We start from the raw sequence: 24,206 nt of genomic DNA, 5'->3' as shown, positions 1-24,206 counted from the left end.
CTTCTTAAATTTTCTAAAATCCCTTCCAGTTCTAAAACTCCACAACTTAAAAATGTCTTGATATAATCTATTACCCATTTTCTATTAAAAATGCACTTTAAAAGATGATAAATAGGGGCGCCTGGCTGGCTCAGTCAGTGGAGCAACTCTTGATCTCTGGGTTGTAAATTCAAGCCCATGTCGACTGTAGAGACTGCTTAAAAATAAAATCTTACCAAAAAAAAAAAAATTAAAAAATTTAAAAAAAGATGATAAATAGCTTAGTAGCTGGTATTATATTACCTGTGAGGAGTAAGGTAAGTTGCCCAGTGGTGGGCAGCTGATAAATGTTTAACAACCAGTTCTCGAGGGGAAAAGGCCCTGATAAATATCGTTGGCCTAGTTCCTTCCATAGTATAAATACTCCCACCATAGGTTATTTAAAGCTACCAACTCCAAGTCACTGAGAGTAGAATTGGGAAGAGATAGACACAATTGTCTCACAAGCCTGTGTGAGCTAGTTCTGACACACCACTAGCCCTGCATTTATATGGTATTCCAGGTAGAATCCTTTACACTGCAAGTAACAGAAAATCTTGTTATCCATGGTTTAAACAATAGGGCACTTAATTTTTTCATGTGACAAGAAGTCTGAAGGTAAGTGGTTCAAAAGTCATTTCAGCAGCTCTGCCACATCAGGGGGCTGGGTTCCTTTCTTTGTAATTCTCTTGGCCTTCCGCCTCCTTGTAAAATGCCTACGGTACCTCGGAATTTTCTGCCCTAAGAGGACAGTGTCCAAAGTAGGAAAGGAAAGATAGAACGTAAATATACTTTTTTCTTTCTTTTTTTTCCCCTCCTTTTATTAGAGAAGAAACATTCTGCCTGGAAACCCCAGCAGTCTTCCCCTTATGTTTCCCTAGCCAGGACTGACTCTATGTCCATTCTTAGACCTATCACTGGCAAAGAGGATCTGAATTGTCATGACTGCTTCAGACCAACTGTGATTCCAACCCTGGCCTAGACACAAGGCAGAAAGAGGAAGTAGCACTGATACAGGCAGGCAACAGTGTCTGCTACGTATGAAAGGGCTTCAAGCTGAAAAATGCTGATACTTTTAACTATCAAGTTCAATTCAATTTGGTAAATATTGAATCTGTTCAATGAGCAAGAGAAAGAACGTATCTGTCCCTCTTTCACCATGATCATATGCCCAAGAGTGGTTTCATAGAGGACTTCCTAGGGGCACCTGGGTGGCTCAGTCGGTTGAGTATCTGACTCCGCCTCAGGTCATGATCTCACGGTTCCTGAGTTTGAGTCCTGCAAAACACTGCTTGAATTATCTGTATTTAAATGCCTCTTTAAAAATGATAATTTAAGTACAGGAAAAAAACAAACAAAAACAAAAACAAAAAATCTTAGCCCAGAAAAAAAAATGGATGGATTTATCTTGAATTGAGGTTCCAAATTGGTACTCTAGAAGCCAAATGAAATCCACAGATATGTTGTTTGGTCCATGCAGCATTTAAAAGTCAAGAGATCAAGGGGCACCTGGGAGGCTCAGTTGGTTGAGCATCCTACTTCTTGATTACGGCTGAGGTCATGATCCCAGGATCACAGGATCGAGGCCTGCGTTAGGCTCTCACTGAGCATGGATCTTGCTTAGGATTCTGTCTCTTTCTCCCCCTCTGCCCCTCTCCCCTGCTCTCTCTCTTTAAAAAAAATGTCAAGAGGTCACATAAAAACAGATTTCTACTTTCTTTTGGGGTCAATAATTGGCAGAAATGGGTTTGAATTTTTGGCTTGAGCTGAGTGGTGGCCCCCCACCCCACTATAGACTGGGCCTCTGCTGCCCTTTCTTCCCCTCTCCCTGCCAAGGCTTATACCTGAGGTACCTTATGGCCAAAAACATACATTTTTTTCTAAATTATGAAAGGAGACTCATAATAGCCCTTGCAAAAAGTAAGAATGTTATCCTGTTTGTCTCATTTGACTCTAATCCTGAGGCTGGGCAGGTGTATAATAGGATTTTTAGAATATATGACAAATAAATGATTCTTGTATACATACATACATACATAGACTACATATTTCTATCTTCTACCCTCTACTAAACATTATTTTCAAGGACAGTCAAAAAGTTTAAGGTATCTTTGGAAGACAATTGGCATCTTTATAGATACCAGCCCATAGGATCTGGACCTCCCTTAAGGTGAATTCTGTGAGCCTTGGATCTCCTTATTAGACTTTTCCATTTTAAGAGATTCTACTTTTCCTATTTGCAACATACTACAATCCCCACATGGAACTGAAGCCTGGGTACTCTACCAGCCCCCCAAGTCTACCTAGTCTGTCCTAACTTCCATGTATCCAGTTGTGCACCTGAAAACCCAATATGCCTTACAAATGAGTGCACCCAACATGTAACAGTAAATTCCATCAATCCATTCTCTACATCCACAAGCAAACTTCCTTTACAGATGGATGCACACACACGCATACGCACATGCACACACATAAACACATACAAAGATGAATAAAACTAGAAAATGCTTTTGGTTCCAAATATTTTATCCATATATTTAACAAATATATAGAAACAGAATAATTTTGCCAATTTGTTTCCTTATTTATACTTCTCTAGAAAGGATTTGGAGGTAATTTATTAAAATCATAAAAAAGGGGTGGTTCAGTCAGTTAAGTGTTTTGACTTCGGCCTAGGTCATGATCTCACTGTTCCCTAGTCTGAGCACTGCGTTGGACTCTGTTTTGACAGCTCAGAGCCTGGACCCTGTTTTAGGTTCTGTGTCTCCCTCTCTCTCTCTGCCCCTCCCCCAGTCATGCTCTGTCTCCATCTCTCAAAAATAAATAAACATTAAAAAAATTAAAATCATTAAAAATAAAAAAACTTATTAAAAAATCAAGACCAAGAAAATTTTAATTAGGTTAGAAGGTCATAAGCAGAGGTTAGGATCCAAATGTCCAAGGTCACAAAATTATCTGAGATTCTTAGCAAACCAAAAGAAAAGAAAAACAAAACTAGTTTACTGATATATCTCTAAGAAAAATTCATGCCAGTATTTTCCTAAAGAAGCAACACTTTCTTTAGTACCAAATTCTGAAAGAAATTTATGGTTTGTGGTCACCTGTGAGAAGTGCTGGTGACTGGGAAAGGTGGTGATGGAATGATGTCTTGGGTGATTTTCTTTACAAATGCAGGTAGCCTTCATAAAATTTTCTCAGGACATCTCAAGCAAAAGGTGAAGGTGTGACACAAAATATGACTCAGAGGAGGCAGTTCTACAGATGGCCCAGGGGAAAAAAAAAAAAAAAAAAAAAAAACTCAAGTAAGCAGCTTTCTGCTGATGCACTGTGATCAGAGAAGAAAGCTTGAAGTGATATTTCTCAAAGGTCAGTCCACAGACCACACATCAGAATCACCTAGGAGTGCTTATTAAAACCATATGTTTTGCAGATCTACAGAGTAGCAATCTCTGGGGGTGAGCCTGGAAATCTGCAGATTTTACAAGTTTCCCGGGGGATTCTTAAATACGTCAGAGCCTAGAACCACTGCAAGAGTGCTGGTCTTTAATTCTTTTTTTTTTTTTTTTTGCTTGTATGTTCTAAAAGAATTTTCACATGTTTTATATCATTTCACATGTTTTTAGGTTGGATTCTAAAATTTATTATTTTAAGTTAAATAGCTACAAAAAACATTTCATACTGACATTTTCAAATAAATCTTTTATATCACTTTAAAATGTATGCAATTAATCTTAAAAACCCATATCCAATAACATCTACAACTGTGAATAAGCCCTTCTTTAGCAGTCAAAATTTTTATATTTTTCTCCTTTTTTTCTTTGAACTCACATTTCCATCCCATTTCCCCACAGAATTTTTTATTCAAATGCAACATATTGTATGCTTGGAAGACTTTTTTTATCACCTTATCATACTTCTCTGCAAAATATGTATGTAACATTGAAATTTTATTTTTTATTTCCTGTGACCTTAAGGGTCTAAATGTTAACATTTCTTTAGAGTTGCATTAGCGTTATAATTATTAGTAGAACACAATTTTTTTCATAAATGATTTTTAAGTATAAAAAGTTATTTTGGAAATGCTTGTATTAATTGATGGGTAGACTGTCCCCTCTCCCGATTTATTTCACATATTTACAGGTGAATATTATTTTATCTATATTTTACCTATATTATTCTAGTCTAGAATAATATAGACTTCAGCATCAATTTTATTTATATTATTTACTTCATATACAATACTCACTGAGAAAACTTGTTTACACAAATAAATAGATAGGAATGAAAGGTATTTTGTTACAGCAGTGTCACTGAAATCTTTGAAGTCTTTCCGAATGGTAAGCCAAAACCCATATAGTAATTTATCATCAAATCTCATTTGTAATAAATTTAAGCTGACAATTTTATTAGGTCATCCTTCAATTTTGTTGAAAGCAAAGAATTGGAAACCACCCGACCTGCAAAATAATTTGTAATCCAGTCATTAACAATCTTTCCCTCTCTTTAACCCCAACACCAGCATTTTGAACTGTGGTTAGTTTAATGCCCTAGAAGTTTTTAAACCCATCCCCTGAGCAAATCTCTAAAGTAAGATAAACAAGTCGCTGAAGTAAGACTTCAGATGGTTGAAAGGTATTTCGTTTTAACAAAAGGGAAAAATATGATTAAGAAAAGGGAGATGGGGAAAGTGGCCAAGGGGCATTTGCAGGCAAATCCATTTTAGTGAGGAGCGCTTGTGGAAATTGAGGATCCAGCAAAAGACTCACTGAAAACCAACCTCATTTCCACCTTTCCTGAAATGCTTTTGTGAAAGTTCACCTGCCTCAGTGTGAAGACCATTGTACTAAGTATCTGGACACACTGAGAAAATGCATTACTTTCAAAAAGACCTCAACAGTAACACAGGGAATTCAAGAGTCCTGAAATGTAACTCAATCCTCAAAACTACCCGGATTCACTCCAAATGTAGATGCTACCTAGCTTGGGACAGCTATAAAGAGGTAAAACAGACAACAAAGTGGTCCTAACAAACAGCACAAGGAGAGGTGGGTGATCTTTAAGAACCTAATGTCTATGATTTTTCCAGCACTTCTCTACTTATTGGAAATCTTATAATGTCTTCAAGGTTGAACTGGCTCTGGGTCAGAAAGGACCAGAAGGTCTTCATGTTTCCTCCCTCAGGAATTTTGTGGCCACAACCAAAACTGAGGGAGGGGAGAATAGAAAAACTTCTTTGTCTCGTGCACACTCTTACTTTTTTCCCCCTTAATATGAAAATAATTGCCTCTATTCTTGGAAACCTGGCTTAATTAGACTAATCTGATTCTTTACTGGTAAAACTAACACTAAAATGTTACTGCTCTGAGTTCTCTAATTATAGAGCATTCACGCTTTTTCTTAACAGATACTAAAATCAAATGCTTTAATGTTGGATGAGGTCATTGTAAATAGCTTGTTATAAGGCCTAATTTGAGGTACCATATGAATTTCAGTGGATATTATGCAGTGACAAAGAAACACAATGTTTACTGCAGAAAAAAAATATGATTTGCTACTATAATTTATCTAAACATTGGTGAGGTCCTACAAGTTATTTCATAAGAAGTATGTTCGCTGACCATAACCTCCTGTTCCTCTTCCTTAGACCCCTTAAACTCAACCACTTCCTGGTTTCTCCTCTTAACCACCCGCTCTTCAGTTTCTTCCCTGCACGGCGTGAGTACCATGATCAACTCTCTCTTTTATGGATACTCTTACCAGACAGCTCAGCCCCCTTACTCCTTGAACTTCTGCTTGTATATTCTGCCAAATCGCAGCTCAGAGTCAACCAACCATCTGTTCTTCCTACTATTGCTTCTATCTTGCCAAGTACTGCTGGAGAAATTGTATAACTGCTGATTCATGCCATGACAATCTGCAACTCCCAAACTCACCTTGACCTTTAGCACTACTTGGCGATCCTTTCACTCTTGCCTGGTTGGCTTCCTTTTCCATGGTGCAGGTGCTATTCCAAACCTCAAGTCATTGCTCTTCCCAAGTTTCCTACCATGCTTCCTCAATCAACAGATGACTTAACTTTCTACTGCAGGAAAAATCAGTGTTCAACTTCCCTCCTTTCAATTTCTAACAGTCATCTATAGCTTCACCCTCCCTACCTCTGTCCCAGAGTTAATGTAGTCTATCAATTATCCATTCAATACTAGTTTTTGATTTTAAGCTCTTTTAATGTATACATTATTACAAGACAAATATTCTTCTTGAAGTCAGATTACAAATTGGAGAAATGGGCATCGGAATGTTAGGGAATAAAAGGTGCTGATTGGCCACTGAAAAGAACATATTCTGATGTCAGAATAGCAAATGTTCTTCCCTGTTCAATCATTTGCAAGCAAGGACACAAAGGAAGGTGAGTTGGATGCTGCCTGTCCATTAAGTGTTTTAAAATTCTAACATTATTCTGCCAACCAAACATTAAGACATGAAATTTAAAGAGGCTCTGCTTTAGTATCAATGCCATTATTGTTCTCTACTATTTGATACCACCTACATCTACAGTCTAAAAAAACTATTAGTAATAAGTCCACTTAGTTCCTTCTTTTAACTAGTTTGCTCACCCTCATTAAATCCAAACTTTTCATGGGAACTCTTAAGACAACCAGTGTGAATTACATTGTGCTTCATCTGATATGACTGTTCTAATTTAATGTCATATTATACTAGCTATCATACAAAACGTACAAGTGGCACATATTTGCTTTAGAAAATGTATTTGTAGGGGTGCCTGGGTGGCGCAGTCGGTTAAGGGTCCGACTTCAGCCAGGTCACGATCTCGCGGTCCGTGAGTTCGAGCCCCGCGTCAGGCTCTGGGCTTATGGCTCGGAGCCTGGAGCCTGTTTCCGATTCTGTGTCTCCCTCTCTCTCTGCCCCTCCCCCGTTCATGCTCTGTCTCTCTCTGTCCCAAAAATAAATAAACGTTGAAAAAAAATTAAAAAAAAAAAGAAAATGTATTTGTAGAGACTGCCTAAGAAGGTTTGCTGTAGAAGATCCTGATAGGAAATATTTATCAGATGCAACCAGGGGCAGATCCAGGTTTTTTTGGGACCCTGAAGTATACATAATTTGGAGATTTCCCTCTTTCTAAAAAAAGAATACAAAATTATGGATATAAAATGAGGTATGGAGCCTTTGAGAGAAGTTTGTAAAGATAAAGGGCTCTGAAGTTTAAGTTTCATCAGCCTCATATAAATCAGCCTTTTTTGTATTTTGTATTGCTTAGGGCATTAAACATCCCCAAACCCATAACAACCAAAAACACATGAAAAAGTAAACACCTGACATGAGCCAGGAACTTCATATAATATTATATTTAATTCTCACTCAAACCTTTTGCCATTCTCATTTTTACAAAAATGGGACCTGAGGCTCAGAGAATTTGGTAACTTGCTCACAGTCAGCTCACTTCTCACAGTGAAGCCAAGATTCAAACCAAGATCGACGAACTAAATCTTGTGTTATTTCCACTACAATATTCTGCCTTTAAGGTTTCCCAAAACACAAAGAGGTTAAGTTACTCTGGAGGATGCCCATAGAAGATGCCCAGAAATGCTCAGTCAATACTTGAAATTGACATGACTTAATTCATATTTGAGAACATCACTAAAAATATTGCCCTAAAGCTGTGTTTAAAGGGCTTGAAGAAAAAAATAAAAAATAAAAAAAAATAAAGGGCTTGAAGAAACAAATGTGTGACTCTTTGGGTTATTTTCTGCTCACTAAGTTACATAGATGAAGACAGAAAATCTTAGTCTAGGAGAAGTGTGGTTCTAGCAAGGGAAGAAAAATGGAGGCCGAATCAGAATCTGGAAGTAAGTGTAAATTTGCAGTCTCTCAGGAAAAAGCCTGGCTGTGGAAGGACATACCGATAGTATGGATTTTTCACAAATTATGTCTCTTGCTATGTGTCCAGTATTATTCTCTCTTGCCCTGTAGTATATCAAGTTTTGAAGATAGGAAAATAATGATAGTTAGCTCATATATTGCTCACTATTATATCCATAGCTTATATTTGCCAGTTTGGCCTTTATTTTTCAAAAATGTCTCTTAGAGGTTTTTCTCTTCTCCTAAGACCCTCAGAAGGTAGATGCTCTGTATTTATATTTTCCTTACTCACAGAATCTGGACAGTATGTAGTAGACATTTAATGGAGGTTACTTGGCATGGAAGGTGGTGTTAGTGAGTTATTTTTGACCAGCCACTGTTTTCTAGGAATTCCATAATATAGATGTGTTCTGATTCTCTGCCCTATTCAATCAAAGACTTCAGGATAAAACTTTGGGCATTGGTTAAACCTAAGGAAAGAATTGATCAGATGTATCTAACAGTATTTTCAGTCAACAAGCTGTCTCTGATGTTGGAGTTACTTAAAACACCTGTTGATTCTGTGGTCTTAGGGCCATTGTGACTCAAGCTGCAGCTAAAAACCAGTCCAATGCAACAGACATTTCAAGAACAGCAGCAGAAAAATGATGACCTAACTGAATGGAACAAGAAGGCACGTATTTTCAAGAAGACATCTCTATTCTTAGAGTAGAAATTTCCCTTCAAGATGACAAGTGGTTCAAACCCTTCAGGATCTTACTTGCCCTCAAAAGTAAGGTGAGCCTTGAACAGATGCCAAGTGGTAACTATCCAGAAGGGAAAGGAGAGTCTCTATTATTAACCTAGGCTAAAGACAGATATTATTCTTCCCACAGATGTTCCAAAATAGATGACAACTACTTGAAGGAATTGTATGAGGACTTAAAGCTAAGGAAGCAGGAACTGCTAGAGATCCTAAAACCTCTTGAAGATAAGAACAATCTCTTATTCCAGAAGTTGATGTCTAACTTGGAAGAAAAACAGAGAAGGTAAGGGCTCCCTACTCAGGATTTCCTAGAGGGGAAAAAGCTGGAGAACTTTAATCCATAGGATTAACAATGATTATTTACATTTTTAAAAAGGTTTAGACATTTAGCTATAATAGATAAAGAATTTGTAGCCACAAATCAGTGGCAAGTAATCTTTTATTCACTTTTAGTAAAATTACATATGACTCAGCCCTCATCTCAAGGAGCTACAGTTATCACCCTTCTTCCCTAGGATGCCCATCAGAGAAACAGAGAAGAGCCTTTAGTATCGTCAGTCTATCATGGTTACACTGATAGCTCCTTATACATATTTGTGGAATGACTTTAGGGTAGATGACTCTGCTCTTCCCATGCAAAGCAGTGAAATAGAAAAATTTTCTGGGCCTAGGAGTCTTCTGGAGGTCTGGCCTCTTTAATATGCTAGGCAGATAAGGTCTCAACTCTTAACTAGAGCACTCACTGTTCTTGGGACCCACCAACTTTGTTTCCTTTCCAGTCTCAAAGAATCTCACCTTAATGGATCTACCTTCATTCTCTACCCTTACAGTAAGCATCTCAGGGAGCCCCGACTTTTGGAGAGCAAAAGCCAGGCAGAAAGTTGTGATCAAGCACCAGCTGCTTACAATGCAGAAATAAACGTCTCTCAGGGCAAGAGAACACAAAGGCTTGCTTCGCTGCTTATAATTAAGGAGGGAAAAGTACCATAAACATAAGCATAAATTAATGTTTTTAAAGAATAGAGAGTCTTTGACTCACTTGGTATTGATTCAGATTTTGTTAGAAACTTCTTGATGACTTGGATTCTCTGAGAGCTACCATAAGGATATAAGTGGTTTCCCCAACTAACTCAAATGTCTTTCACATGGAGAAGCAATACCAACAGAGATGGGGTAGGACATAATTCTTGGATTTATGCTGAAGACAACAGATTCTATGAACTCCTTCTTCACAGGGGCAAAACACCCTTTCTACCCCAAAACCCATACACCAAAATATTTTTCTAAAGGAGTAAAGAAGAGTCTCACTGGCTGTTGGAGGCCTAAGTTTTGAGCATTTTTGGACACAGAATTCATTTTAGAGCACATAGCTGAGGCAAATGTCGATTGGGAATAAAATCATCCTATAGAGAGCTACTATGTCCGGAAGGAATTCTGTAATTCCTATGACTTCGGCACCCATCTCTCTCCCTTGACAGAACACTTTCTGACTGCTTGCAGAGTATTAATACTACCCTTTAGGAAGTATTATGTTTTGTGATGTCTTTTCATTCTAGTCTACAGATCATGAGGCAGATCATGGCAGGGAAGGGGAGTGAAGAATCCTCAGTCATGGAGCTCATTAAGGAAGCAGAGGAGATGAAGCAGAATCTGGTAAGAGGTTGGTGGGCATTTCAGGGAATTGCCTCCTGAACAGGGCTCAACTCAATTACTACCATCAGATGTGGAAGGAAAGACAGTTCATCTCTAGCATCTGAGGCTCCAATACTCCTATCTCCTTCATCTAGAAAGGGGTTAGATGAAATGTTGGGCAAATTCAAGACTTGGTAGCAAAAATTCTATTTCTTTTTGACTCTTAAAAACTTTTCATTCAGGGGTTAGTAATACAAGCATATTAACCCTTCACATTTCAGAAAGAATAGAAAATACCAAAGTAAAATAAAAGAAATAGTTTGCTTCAGGAGACTCATAATTAAAAAAACAACAAGGTAAAGGATCTTAAAAATTATAAATTAGTGGTCTAAGCCCCAGAGAAACTTCTGTACGATCAGAACATCTTAAGTGTTGTGTGAGGAACACATTTCTGTTGATATCATACTATAATTACCATAATTATAGTTATTATTAAAAATCATTATTATTTTTTTATTATCATCATCATCAAACTCATCTCTCATGTTCCTGGATTTTGAGCTAGGTCTATTTATTGCCTTCCTTTATGGTTTGTTTTATACCTGTGTCCCCATCCCTTTCCCCTCATTATTTATAATTTCTTCCAATTTCACTTTAATGACTGGACAAACACGTTTCTGTTTGTTTGGTTTCCTCTCCACCCCCAACAGGAAAGGAAAAACAAGACGCTTCGGAAGGAAATGGAGATGCTATGGAACAAGGTGTGCCTCTAAGGATCTCTTGATAGAATTGTCTTACAGGCCCTAATGCAAAGAACTACCCTCTCCTCTGGTCCCCATTCTCATTTTGTCACGTCCCGGCTTCCATCCTTGCCTCCTTCCATTCCATCCTTCGCACAGCAGCCAGAGTGACATTTTTGAAATAATCAAATCACGTCGTTATTCTTATGGAAACCATTTATAGCTGCTCCTTATTGTGGCATAATGTGGCTGCCTCTCTCTTCTCACAGAAGTCTTCCCCTTCCTTACTTTCTATGCAACCCACACGGGCCTCCTTATGGATTCTCAAACATGCCCAGACTCTTCCTATCTCAAGGCTTTTGCTTTACCCTGGCCTATAATACTATTTCTTTTGGTTGGCTCATATTCATGCTTCAGGTCTCTGCTTAAATGTCACCTCCTCAGGGAGGTCCTCCTTGTTCACTCTATCTAAAATAGGGCACCCCGGGGCGCCTGGGTGGCTCGGTCGGTTGGGGGTCCGACTTTGGCTCAGGTCATGATCTCGTGGTCCCTGAGTTCCAGCCCTGTATTGGGCTCTGTGCTGACAGCTTGGAGCCTGGAGTCTGCTTCAGATTCTGTGTCTCCCTCTCTCTCTGGCCCTTCCTCCCTCTCTCTCTCTCAAAAATAAACAAACGTTAAAAAAAAAATTTTTTTAATAAATAAATAAAATAGGGCACCCCTGCCTTACTTTCTATTACATAACTCTATTCATGTCCTCCATAGCACTTTTTATAATTAAACTTATTATTTTTATTTTATTATTATTATTATTATTATTATTAATTATGATTATACTTGTTTCTTATCTCCCTGACCCCCTCTGGAATACAAGCTCCTCCAGTTTCTTGATTGCTTTGTTCATCTCTGAATCCTTAGCATGTAGCACAATGCTTAGAACATAGTAGACAATAAATGTAAGTTGGATGAATGAATTAATAAATACCTAATTCTAATTCTCCTATGATTTTGCAACAATCATGGCGTTGCCTAATATATAACAGTAGGGCCTTTTGCTGGGAAACCAGGTGGGAGTGGATGTTCCTTTGTAGTCTAAGTCGTTGGGATTTGAGTGCTTTTTCACAGACTAGAAGACCAGAAGAATAGATTGTGTCTTGTGATATAAACAGTGTGTAGTGTGATCTCTGACTGCTTTTTTCATATTAACTTTCCACAAATAATCAGGATACCATCAAGTCTTGCATCTTGACCTGAGATCTGCTCCTACTTCTCAGAGGTAGCTACAAATCAGTTCTGTGAATTGTCAGTTTTAGTTCTTCTGTTTTTGAGTCCTTGTGATAAGAGCCATGCCAGCACAATTCGTCTATGAAAATCCAGCTTCTTCAAAGCTCCCAAAAGATTTTAAAAGGGATGTCCCTGTATGTTAGCTTGTGATTGGCTTTCCCTACCCATAGTTTTAGACAGCAGAAAGTGGAGAGAGAAAAACAGTATGGTCAGGGGCTAAGAACATAAGCTTCAGGGTTCACAAGATCTGCTTCAAATTCCAGCTCTGTACTTTTGTAGCTGTGTGACCCTAAACAAATGACTTAGCCTCTTCAAATATCTTTTCCTCTTTGGAAAAGATGGAAGTAAAAATAGTCCTGTGAGGCTTAAATGAGAATGTTTGTAATGTAGTAGCATATTGTAAATAAGTAAAGACATGTGCAAGTAGCTTACAGTACTGATGGCTTATAATAAGGGTACAGTTAGTAGGTTTTATTGTTATAAGTTACACTAAAGAGACCAAATAGAAGGACTTGTTCCATTCTGAACCCCATTTGGTAGTACACTTTTCTGGTCGAACCCTGACAGTTTCCTGACTGGCAGAAACCAAAAAACCTTGACTTATATTGGTTTTCCACTTCCCTCACTAATTCCCACTAATTTAAAGCTTTGCCAAAACGTGTCTCTACAGACATTCGACACAGAAGAACTTGGTGATCAACAAAAAGCACCGCAGATAAAAAACAAAGCAGACTTGCAGGAGGGGAAGGCAAGTGGACTACATGTTACTTAGAATTTCAGGGTTGTTGATGCCACGCTGCTGGAAACAGCCTGTTGACAATCAGGGCTAATTTGGGCAGGCAAATAGGCGGGATCTGAGCCTTGAGCATATGTGTGTTGGATTTACTGTTGGCTGAGACATTGTACTTCTTTCCCGGGACCTTCTCTTCCTTTAGCTCTCTTCTTTTATACCAGGTTCCCAAAACCCCCTCCTCACCTAGGAAGAGCAAGAATGAACTGGAGACATCATGTGCAGAGAAAGTGAAAGAGAAAAAGAAGGTAGTGTGATCTTTCTGAATGGTAGGGGCTTTTAGAGGTGATAGAATGGAAATTTTTAATAATGTATTAGTATGCTCCTGAAACTGATACAAGTTTTATAGGAGATGTGGTTCCTTTGGGATATTATATTTGAATCAGAGTAGCATTGCAAGTTTAGGGGAAATAACGTTAACGAGGGCAAAGTGGGAGAAACTATACCAACAATGTAACTCCACAATAACTATGTGATGTCAAAATAATAGCTAATTTGTTTTTGAACATTTATTTAGGGATATTATGCTTGTATCTAATCTTCTCACAACAAATTTATTCGTAAAAATTGATTCTATTCATTTAGCTTTTAGCTTTTAGAGCATGGATTGTACCGATGAGGGCTACTAGAAGGACTGTGCAGTTGAAACCAATTTATTAGTGAATCTATGACAGCATACTTTGGCTATGAAGTCTTTGCAGCATTTTGAGAATGCTGATTTCTGATCTCAATTTATTTTGTCACCCAGAAGCTCTTTCTTCCACCAGGAAAAGCCACAGAGGAAAATGGAATGGGTCAGGTATCAGGAACAAGCCAACATCCTTCAGGTACTAAGATCTTCCAAGGTTGGACATGGGATACAGTTTCACTCAAATAATACAACGTCTTTTAGTTTCATAATAGTAATCCCTATGCCCTCCTCTGGATTACCAATTATCCTGCTAAAAGAAATGTTCCATGGCGAGATTGCTGTGGAAACCTATCTCCAGCTTCACCTTGAATAACTTAAGATAAATACATTTTTTTTCCTTTAGTCTTGATTTTGTTCTATTTGAAATGGGGGTGGGGGGAATCACAAATACTTTCTGCCCAACTTTAAAGACTGAGCATGATGGGATCATTTTAAACTTCTGAGTAAAAAGGTTTCAAGTAACAGGTGGTTTAGAGAAGCCAATACTATATGTGTAGCTCTGAAAATGTTCTCCTGTAGAATGGCTTTAATGGCAAAATGATTGAGTTGAGAATTGAAGCCTTGAAGAACTACCAGAAGGCCAATGACCTGAAATTGTCACTGAACTTACAGCAGAATTTGGAGCCAAAGCAAGCATATTTTAATCTTCCTGGGTCTCGAGGTAGGTAAAGTATCGGTATACATGTGGAGGTTTTATTTTATTTTACATTGAAAATTCCATTCCTTGCAAAGTGATTACCACAATGCCTGGCACACAGTAAATTAAATGTTAGTAGTGACATAATAAGTTTTATAACTATCATTATTATTTCTCAGAAGCTCTGGTAAAGTAAGGATTCCTCTGGAGAAAATGAATTTTCTTTTGTAAAGACTAAATTACATATTATGTACTTAGTATATGTAGTTGATACATAGTTGACACCTGATAACATTAGTTTCCTCCCCACTTCCTCCATTTTCCTAGGAATTATTGTAGTTTGATCTCATGAATCTTGTTGGAATAGACTCTGCTATTTCAGAACAGAAGGCCAAAGAGATAGCCATCTGACAATGGGTGTGAGTTTTGCCAATCCAGATTTTTCTCTGAGATTTTCAGTGTTTCCTCCCCCCTCCCAAAGAATTTATGGCATCATTAGAGAAAACAGTAACTGATTTTACCATAAAAAAAAAAAGAAAAAGAAAAGAATGGGGGCGGCTGGGTGGCTCAGTCAGTTAAGTGTCCAACTTCGGCTCCAGTCATGATCTCATGGTTTGTGAGTTTGAGATCCGTGTTGGGCTCTGTCCTGACAGCTCAGAGCCTGGAGCCTGCTTCAGATTCTGTGTCTCCCTCTCAATCTCTCTACCCCTCCCCTGCTCGTGCTCTGTCTCTCTCTCTCAAAAGGGAATACACTTAAAAAAATTTTTTTAATAAAAATAAAAGAATAGCTCCTGAGGGACAGGAGAAAAGGTTCTTAAATTTTCAGGGATCTATGAATCTGAACTCTATTTTTTAATTTAAATTATTTTTATAATTTAAATTATATATTTTTTAATTAATTACGTATAACATGTAATATATACAAAAGAACGTACGGAATATATGTAATTGTGAATTACATATATTCATATACAAGATAATAAAATTACTCCCCATGAATATACCAGTCTACTTAAGAATGGGAAAATACTTAGTACAGATGCTCCTGTGTGGAATCTGAATTCTATTTTAAAAAAGACACATGCAGTGAGAAATCATGGTTAGGGGATGACAATGTTTTATTAGTATTGGTATCAGTATGTATATCTCTAATTTCTTCTCAATCTTATTCTATTAAGGGCTTGAACAGCTGATAAAATCACACAGAGCACATAAGATTAAATAAATATATGAGTAAATCAAATCAAAGAGAAAATAAGTTGAAGCCAGGTAAATACATGAAAATACATGATGAAAGTATTATATGTAGTTGGTAGAAGCAGGCTTCAAACTTGGTTCTGGATTTCCCAGAAAAAGAAACATGGGTTTACATTGTCCACAAAATAATAATAAACCAATTGCTCAGGAGAAATATAGATTTTACTAGTACTGAGACCAGAGAGAAATTTCTCTTCCATGGAGATGGGATACTCTACATATGTTATAGTAGCTAATGTCCTCAACAATATTTCTAAGGTGAATTCAGAATCTAAATTTCCTAGCCTGTTTCTTATCTTTGTTGGCACAATATAATAAAAAAAATTATCAATCTGAAATTTTTAAAAAGCAATGGGTCAGTTCAAGATGATTTGGTCCATGTGCACAGCACACTATTAGTCTGACTTGGCCCATAGATAAAATTTACAAAATCTAGATGGCTGGATCTACTACCCATGCTTTAACCCGTGTTCTACTTATATTTTTTCTTTTAACTATTGCTTGATAAGAATTGGAAACAGAAAGCTTGAGATTTTCTTCTCCAATAAGAACCTAGAATACAATCAGAAGCAATATAAAGTCATCAAGTTATAAATTTAAAAGATGGAGGAGAAGAGGGTATGAGAAGGACAGATTCTTGTTTTACTTTAAAATTAGCTGAAGGTCATTTCAAAGGATCTTAGAGTAAGGAGTTTAAAATCTTTTAGCTCCAGATTCAAATCAAGTCAAGATTAGTAAATAGTGAAGGGTTCCATTTGATTCAATCACCCTATGGAGATTTTTTTTTTTTTCCTTCCTTGCAGAACGTTGAATCTTTGAACTTTGGACTAGGGCAGCCCACAGATCGTACCCTCTTTTCTCTTATCTCCTCTTTATGCTTCTGGAGAATTAAGTGATAGGGCACTAAATTTCCAGTTACCACAAATGAAAGTAGCTACAGGCATGTGTGACCCATTACTGCTCTGTCTTACTGATTGTGCATTCACTGAACACTGATTATAGGCCAGTTTCATTTTCTAACACCCACATAACACAAAATCTTTGGGTTTATTTGAGCCTAAGGGGATCTGAAATCTGAGTCCTAGATTTTATGTTGACTTCTTTGTTTGATTATTGAAAAAAGAACAAAAGAAGCATTAGTTTTCTTCATAGAGGGATTTTTAAAGTAATTATGTTAAGATAACATTATCAACAGTGATGTGATACGGTTTAGTCATGCTCAGTGTTTCCCAAATTCCCTTAGTCTATTTTTTATTCAGTATGTTCTGTTTAGATTGGCTTCCTTAATTTCCTAATGCATTCCTGGAAAATAAAGTTAATATTACTGTTTTATTATTTTTTTAAGTTTATTTATTTAAGAGAGTGCACGCATGCATAGAGTGGAGGAGGCAGGGAAGGGAGAGGGGAAAGGGGAGTGACAGAGAAAGAATCCCAAGCAGACTCTTCGCTGCCAGCACGGAACCTGGCCCTACACCGAAACTACAAGCCACAAGTTTATGACCTGAGCTGTAAATCAAGAGTCTGAGGCTCAACCTACTGAACCATCTAAGCGCCCCAAAATTCCTATTTTAAGTGGAAAACCAATAATAGTTTTCCATAATAGAAAGTAAACTTAATAAGTATACTGAAAACAAGATTTTAATGTTCTAACCAGATGCTAAAGCCTGAGGTCCGTTTTATCTTTATTAGGAAGTGAGATTAGCATGGTGTAGGGAGTTTTAAAGCAAACCTGCACCAAACCGAAAATTTCTCCTTGATGCAATCGAGTTTGAAGAACTGAAAAGGGAGTGATTTTTTCACTGTGATTTATATAGTATTTAATGCTGTGTTCTAGCACCTCCTAAATTTATTTCAGTTGCCACTCAAAATCATCCCACCATCAAATTTCTGGAAACAGTACTTTAATAGAAAAGCTCTGGTTTTACAGTCAGATATATGAGCCACAGGCCTTATTCTGAGGCTAAACAGTTAAATAACCCAGGCAAGTCATTTAGTTTCAGTTTTTTCTTTGCCTAAGACAGTCAAAACATATTATAGAGCATATTGAAAACATGTGGTTTTGGGTAATGCTCACAATAACTCTCTAGGGTAGGTATCATAGGACAAAAAACTAGTTCAGAAAAGCCAGGCTTCTGACTCCATCTCCAAAGTTCATCTCCTAAAATGTGCAGAAAATGCCAGTGTTAAAGCATATGATATCTCATGACCCTTCCACATCTAAAAGGTATGATTTAAATCTGAACTTATCAACTTTTTAATATGTAATCGTCCCAATGAAGACTCATACTCCCTAAGGGTAATTTGTTTAGTAGTAAAGGAAAACAGTTCAAAATAGGTTCACAGTTTGTAATTCTTCATTTAACCCAGTAGGTGGCACCAATTACATCCAGGCTTCTAGTCCACAAATAGTGGTAATTCAGGAAACCTGAAATATCGTCAGAGAAATTGGCCTTCTATTACTCTTAGGACAAAATGTGCTACATTTATATATCAAATGAAAAAAAAAACTATTGATGTTTTCTTCCATGCTCTGCACTGAGGTGTATTACTGGCAGCCTTGATTAGACCTTAATAAACTCCATATTCTGCTGTGCAATCCTTACCTATTATTCTATGCCTTGAACTAGAGTTCCCTCCATTCCAAATACATCCACTGTCCACTTCCTCCACAATCCCTATCTAATACTGTTTCTTTCCACCACAGAAAATTCAGGTAATTGGGACACTGAATTATAAAATGAGTTGGGCAATTGTACACGGTGTTGATTTTTTGAAGTTTAAGTCCTTAATACTGTTCCTAGATACAGTTCATTTTCCTCTAGTTTCAAAAGAATTAAATTTCACAAACCTGTCTTAAAGGATGAAGTGTCATTTTGGACACACCTCCCAGCAAATCAGGGTATAGGCCCTTCTGTTCTAGGCATTTCCAAATAGAAAAAAGGTTTCTCCCACTACTCTTGGCCAAGAATCCCTCCTCCCACATGAACTGTCCTCTGTGCTGGTTGGCTGTGTTGCAGTGGTGTGATCTATTTGGTTGGCAAGATACAATCTTGTGTTAATATTAGTTTGTTGTACTTTACGCAATCCATACTTGCAAACCCTCTTGAGGCCCTGGTTATATATAGCATTACCTTTGTCAATCTAATCTGTTTGGCATTCCGCCTCGCCTAGGCTTATAGAAGAGAAAAACATTTTAGACCGAGTGAAGTCCTTATGGACATGGGTCACATGTAAAGGGATTTGCTTTCCCACCAGTGTAAAATTACAATTTGACCCAGGCTATGGAACAGTCCTTCCCCAGCCTCTGTAGAGTCAAGAGAACAGTTCGTGGTCTTTGGCAGCCATGTATCTTAGAGAGCACAGGCATGAAATAATCTTTCAATTCAGCTGACTTTTCCATCATGCCTGCTGGTAGTTTAAAGAGGAAGTTTATCTTCAGCAATAATATAACTGACGATAAGACATTTGATTCTGACAGACTTCTTTTCTCTCCTCCCCTCCACCTCCTCTCCCCACTGAACTCATACTCTTGGCATTTCCTTGAGTTCTTTTGAGAAGAGGCTGAAGGTTGGATGTGAATATTTTGCTACACTTATAAATTCAGATGAAAGCCCAGTGAGGTGGGAAATGAATACTCTTGAGACCTTATTTATTCTATAACTCTCTCTGTTCTTAAAGCAAGTCATTCTTCCTGGCTTTAACCTTTACTTCACTTTAGTATTACTCTTCCTGATGGCTGACATATACTCCAGTAAGTGCTGCCAAATAATGTTAAGCTAAAATGCTGGAAAACAGAGTCAGAAACCCACAGCTCAAATCTGGGTCCTTGGTAAATATGTTTTTAGGTTTGTTTATTTATTTTAAGAAAGAGAGAGAGCGCAAGCAAGGTAGAGGCAGAGAGAGAGGGATATAGAGAGAATTCCAAGCAGGCTCCCTGCTGTGAGTGCAGAACCTGACATTGGGCTCGAACTCAGGAGCCATGAGATATTGACTGAGCCAACCTCAAAAGTCGGAAGGAAGCTTAACCAACTGAGCCAACCAGGCACCCCTAAATATGGGCTTTTTAAAGCTTTGAGGCAACTTGAACCTTTTGTGGATTTTGTTATTTTACTTTATTTTGTTTTGTTTTGTTTTATAGAGAGGACTCACACAAGTGGGGGGAGAGGGGCAGAGGTAGAGTGAGAGAGAGAATCTTAAGTAGGCTACATGCTCAGCATGAGCCCAACTCAGGGCTCAATCCTATGACCCTGAGCCAAAATCAAGGGTCAGACATTTAACTTACTGAGCCACCCAGGCAACCCAACTCGAACTTTGAATGTCAAAGTTAGGTTTCTGTTACAGTAGTACTACATAGTAGTTACTATAGTTACTACTACTACCTATAGTAGGTTATGAAGTTAATTTTGAATCGAAGTCATTTTTTCGCTTCCTATAAAACCCCACAGAAGTCCAGGGGAGAATAAAATTCTTCCTTCCTAAAAATAAATTTTGAAGGTTGAAAAAAATAAACTGTACCTTTATTAATATTATGATTATTTCAATGAGTGACAATAGCTTCCAAAGTTTGTAATATCACACACTTAGGAAACTCAGCAGGATTATTAGGATAGGGTTGTCATATTTAGCAAATAGAGGATGTTCAGTTAAGTTTGAATTGCAGATAAATAATTAATGTTTTAGTATAAGCATGTTCCAAATATTTCATGGAACGTGCTTATACTAAAAATATTTAGTGTTTATTGAAATCCAAACTTAACTGGGTATCCTGGCAACCCTAACCTAGGACAGACTCACTACAGAGCCTACTTAAACGCCCCACAATTCTTCCCCCCGCCCCACTTTTTATTGGCTCTCTTCTTCATCTCAGCCTATGCCTGTCATTCTGTCTGCCTCCTTTTTTTGTCCCCACCTAAAAATACTGTTTCAAGTTGTTTTCTAACACAATTACAAAATCCACATTAATGCTAATGCCAGAGTCATTCTACAGTGATGCAATGATATGTGATGTGTGATGAATGTTAGTAGCCTTACAACTCAAAATAAAACCAGGTTTTGTTTTGTTGGGTTTTTTTCCTCAAAGAAAGCTCCCATTTTCCTAATGTTTCCCACCAGGTACTGTGAACACTACAACTACCAGCAGATTAACTACCAGCAAAAACGAATCTAATGTGGTAAGAACTAGTTTCATTTTCAAAATTATTTTAAAGGCTTGCATAGATAGTGGTTGTAGATTTTTAGAATTTATTTGTTAAAGTACATTCTAATTTAATATTTTTAGGAGATTTGTAAAGTGGGTGCCAGGGCACTTGATGTTTTAATTGTTTTTTGGATTCCCCCCACCCCGCCCTTCTATGTTGTAGAGAATTCTGGGATCAAAAACCTACACAGAACAACAAAGAGCTAAAGGAAATCAGTTTGATGATGTAGGAGGGAGGATCTTTTTTCTGAGGTCACTGCCAGATGAAGCTCTGAAGGATTAGAAGGCTTTCACTCCGTTTGCTTTGGACAGATTTAAAGACGAGGCACAGCCATTTGTGTTAATTAAAATCTCTCAAACCTTTGTTTTAATGCAGTTTATTCTGTCCCCACTAAATTGGGTGGAAATGCTAGTTAGATGTTTGACCTTAAGCATGTCAGGAATTTAGTCATTTAGGGATTGTAAAATAGTCCCTGATTATTTTGATAGCTTTTGATTTTGAAATGACTAGGTTCAAACCACATTGTATGTTGTTAACAAGTCCATGAAAGGCTGTTCCTCTCCACTTCTGAAATGTTTCATTCTGCACAGATCCATCAGTAACATATGAGCAAAAGTACATACAAAATAAGGAAAATTATAAGCCTTACAGTTTTTTTACTCTCTCGTCTATCATGTCCAACTGTCCTAGTTTGCCTCCTAGTTATCTGCCTCCATTCTGCCTCCTCGTTATCTTTTCCTTTAATATCTCCTACCTTCTTATCTTCTACCTAACTGTTTTAGTTCAGGCCCTCTTTCCGGCCTAGATTAGCATGGCTCTTAATTGGTTTCCCCTCTCTAGTTCCTCTATTCTATCTTCCACAGCACCTGAAGCTGTCTCTTCTAAAAGAGGAATGAGATCATGTCTTTTTCCTACTGGTTTTCCATTGACTTTAGTATAAAGTACAAACTCCTTCATAGACCATATAATGATTTACCTTCTGCCTATGTCTCTAGTCTCCTTTTTCACTGTATCTACCTTTCTTCATATATTGAGCTCAACAGACCTATTTGCAATTCCCCTGATGTGCCATGAGGTCTATTATCTCCATGCCTTTTGTATAAAGTTGATTCTTCTCTCCTTGTCTATTTGCCCATTAACATTTGTCCATAGGGCTGAGTTTGGTGCCCTTCTCCCATCCCAGCAATTCTTAATTTTAACTATTGTATTAGAATCTCCTTGGGAGCTTTTAAAAATACCAATTCACTAGGGAGAGGGGCCAAGATGGTGGAACAGCATGGAAGTTTTTTTGTGTCTTACATTCATGAAATACAGCCAGATCAACACTAAACCATCCTGTACACATATAAAACTTATTTAAGGATTAACACAACAATCTGCACAACCTGAACCACAGAATTCCACAGGTATGCAGCCCGCAGGGGTGAACTTGGGGAGAGAGAAGCCGCCGAGGTCAGGGAGCTGTTTTTGCTTATGGAGAGAGAACAGGGGTGGAGGGGGAGTTCAGGAAAAGGACCCCCCCCCAAAAAAAACCCACCTGGAGAGAAAGTGGAAAAGTGGAAACAGCTGCAGGGACTGAACTAAAAAGGGAGAAAGGAAAAAGGAGAGGGTTTAAATTCCATTAAGACTCTATAAACAGGGGGAGTGTAGAGTCTGAAACGCCACAGCTCAATACCTGGTGGTGCCCTGGTGAGAAGGGCGAATCCCCAGGAGCAGAGTGCAGTTGAGGGTCTTTGGGCCACACAGGGAGAGGCGGTTCCCCTGCTGGGAGGACATCTGGTAGAGGCTGTGTGGCTCCCCCAAAGGCCCCAGTGGACCCGGGAGAAAAACCACATTCACGGGTGCTGGAACAAGGTCATTGGGAGTGAAGCCTGGTGCCAGCTGTGTGGTGTGATTTTCCATAATCTCTGAAACACGGCTGCCACATGATCGTGTGAACTTTTTCTGGGGTAGGCTAGCACTCAGCCACAGTCTCTGAGCAGCAGCAGCAGCATGGTCCCTTGAACGTTCCTGGGAGCAGCCGGCACCCGGTCATTGCTGTGTGAGACCCTCCCACAGAGGGGCAGAACAGGTCAAAGCTGCAGTCCCTCAGAAGTAAGGGGTTGGGAAACACAGCTGCATCTGAGATAAAACTCAGGAGGGAGGTGCTACCTGGGGCTTGGTCACAGACAGCGTAAAAGCAGGGAGTGAATGGAAGCTGAAGACAAAGGACTGGTGCGCAATTGCTGGTCGGGGAGAGCACAGAGTTCGATACTAGAGACTGGGTAGCTGGGTGATGCCATTTTCACTGTTCCCATGCATGCGCATACGCACCTACGAGCACCACAACACTCCACCCCAGTAGGCTAGCAACGCCATCTAGTGGAGAATGGAGATGTTACACTAAGCCCTGCCCAACTGGGCCAATCTCACTCTTCAGGAACACAAATCCGCTTGCTTAGCTTAAGGACTATAAAGCTCTTCATAGTTTGACTTCTAGGGGAAAATGAAGTAATTTCAATCATGTTTCAGTGTGTTCACTGGTCCATCTGTTCAATTTTCTTTTTTTTCTCTTTTTTGTTTCTTTTCTTTTTCTTGAATACAGAAGGAGAAAAAATTTATTTTTATTTTCAATTTTTATTAAAAATATTTTTATTTGTTTTTTTCCACTATGTTTTACATTTTTGTGAATTTTTCAAATTCTATTTTACTTCCATAATTTCAGTTTTAAAAAATTGTTTATTTAATTTATTTTTTAATTTACATCCAAGTTAGTTACCATATAGTGCAACAATGATTTCAGGAGTAGATTCCTTAATGCCCCTTAGCCATTTAGCCCATCCGCCCTCCCACAACCCTTCCGGTAACCCTCTGTTTGTTCTCCATATTTAAGAGTTTCTTATGTTAGGTCCCCCTCCCTGTTTTCATATTATTTATGTTTTCCTTCCCATATGTTCATCTGTTTTGTATCTTAAAGTCCTCATATGAGTGAAGTCATATGATATTTGTGTTTCTCTGACTAATTTCGCTTAGCATAATATGTCTAGCTCCATCCACATAGTTGCAAAAGATTTCAAGATGGAAAGATTTCATTCCTTTTGTCCATCATTTCATTTTATTCTATTTCATTGTATTCATTTTTTTTTTCAAATTTTCAAACGTTTTCCTTCCCCCTGCTTTTTTCGCCTTTTTTTTTTTTTTTGGTTTTCAACAACAAGACCAAAACACACCTACAATCTAGCATCATTTATTTGATTTGTGTGTGTGTGTGTGTGTGTTGTTTTTAATTTTTTAATTTTAATTTTTGTTACTGTATTAATTCCTTTTCTTCCTTCAAAATGACAAAATGAAGGAATT

General features: G+C 38.0%; 1 protein-coding gene across 1 annotated transcript; it reads left to right on the top strand.

Annotated features, from left to right (window-relative positions):
* Positions 1 to 8,611: 8,611 nt before the first annotated feature.
* CCDC196 (coiled-coil domain containing 196) lies at positions 8,612 to 21,232 on the top strand. The gene is made up of 10 exons (XM_025919979.2): positions 8,612 to 8,676; positions 8,775 to 8,927; positions 10,201 to 10,297; positions 10,987 to 11,037; positions 12,968 to 13,045; positions 13,252 to 13,335; positions 13,855 to 13,914; positions 14,298 to 14,439; positions 20,785 to 20,843; positions 21,033 to 21,232. The coding sequence occupies exons 1-10, from the start codon at positions 8,627 to 8,629 to the stop codon at positions 21,150 to 21,152; spliced, it is 894 nt and encodes a 297-aa protein (XP_025775764.2). The 5' UTR covers positions 8,612 to 8,626; the 3' UTR covers positions 21,153 to 21,232.
* Positions 21,233 to 24,206: the final 2,974 nt, after the last annotated feature.

Source organism: Puma concolor, chromosome B3 (assembly GCF_028749965.1).
Source record: "Puma concolor isolate L17-30 chromosome B3, mPumCon1.1.hap2, whole genome shotgun sequence".
Classification (NCBI taxonomy): domain Eukaryota; kingdom Metazoa; phylum Chordata; class Mammalia; order Carnivora; family Felidae; genus Puma; species Puma concolor.
Note: the sequence above shows the minus strand (reverse complement) of the source record. Positions and strands in the feature narration are given on the sequence as shown.

Coding starts and splice junctions, on each gene's coding strand:
- CCDC196 (XM_025919979.2), top strand. CDS start 8,627: ATGACAAGTGGTTCAAACCCTTCAGGATCTTACTTGCCCTCAAAAGTA. Junction 8,677..8,774: donor TACTTGCCCTCAAAAGTAAG/GTGAGCCTTGAA, acceptor TTCTTCCCACAG/ATGTTCCAAAATAGATGACA. Junction 20,844..21,032: donor GCAAAAACGAATCTAATGTG/GTAAGAACTAGT, acceptor TCTATGTTGTAG/AGAATTCTGGGATCAAAAAC.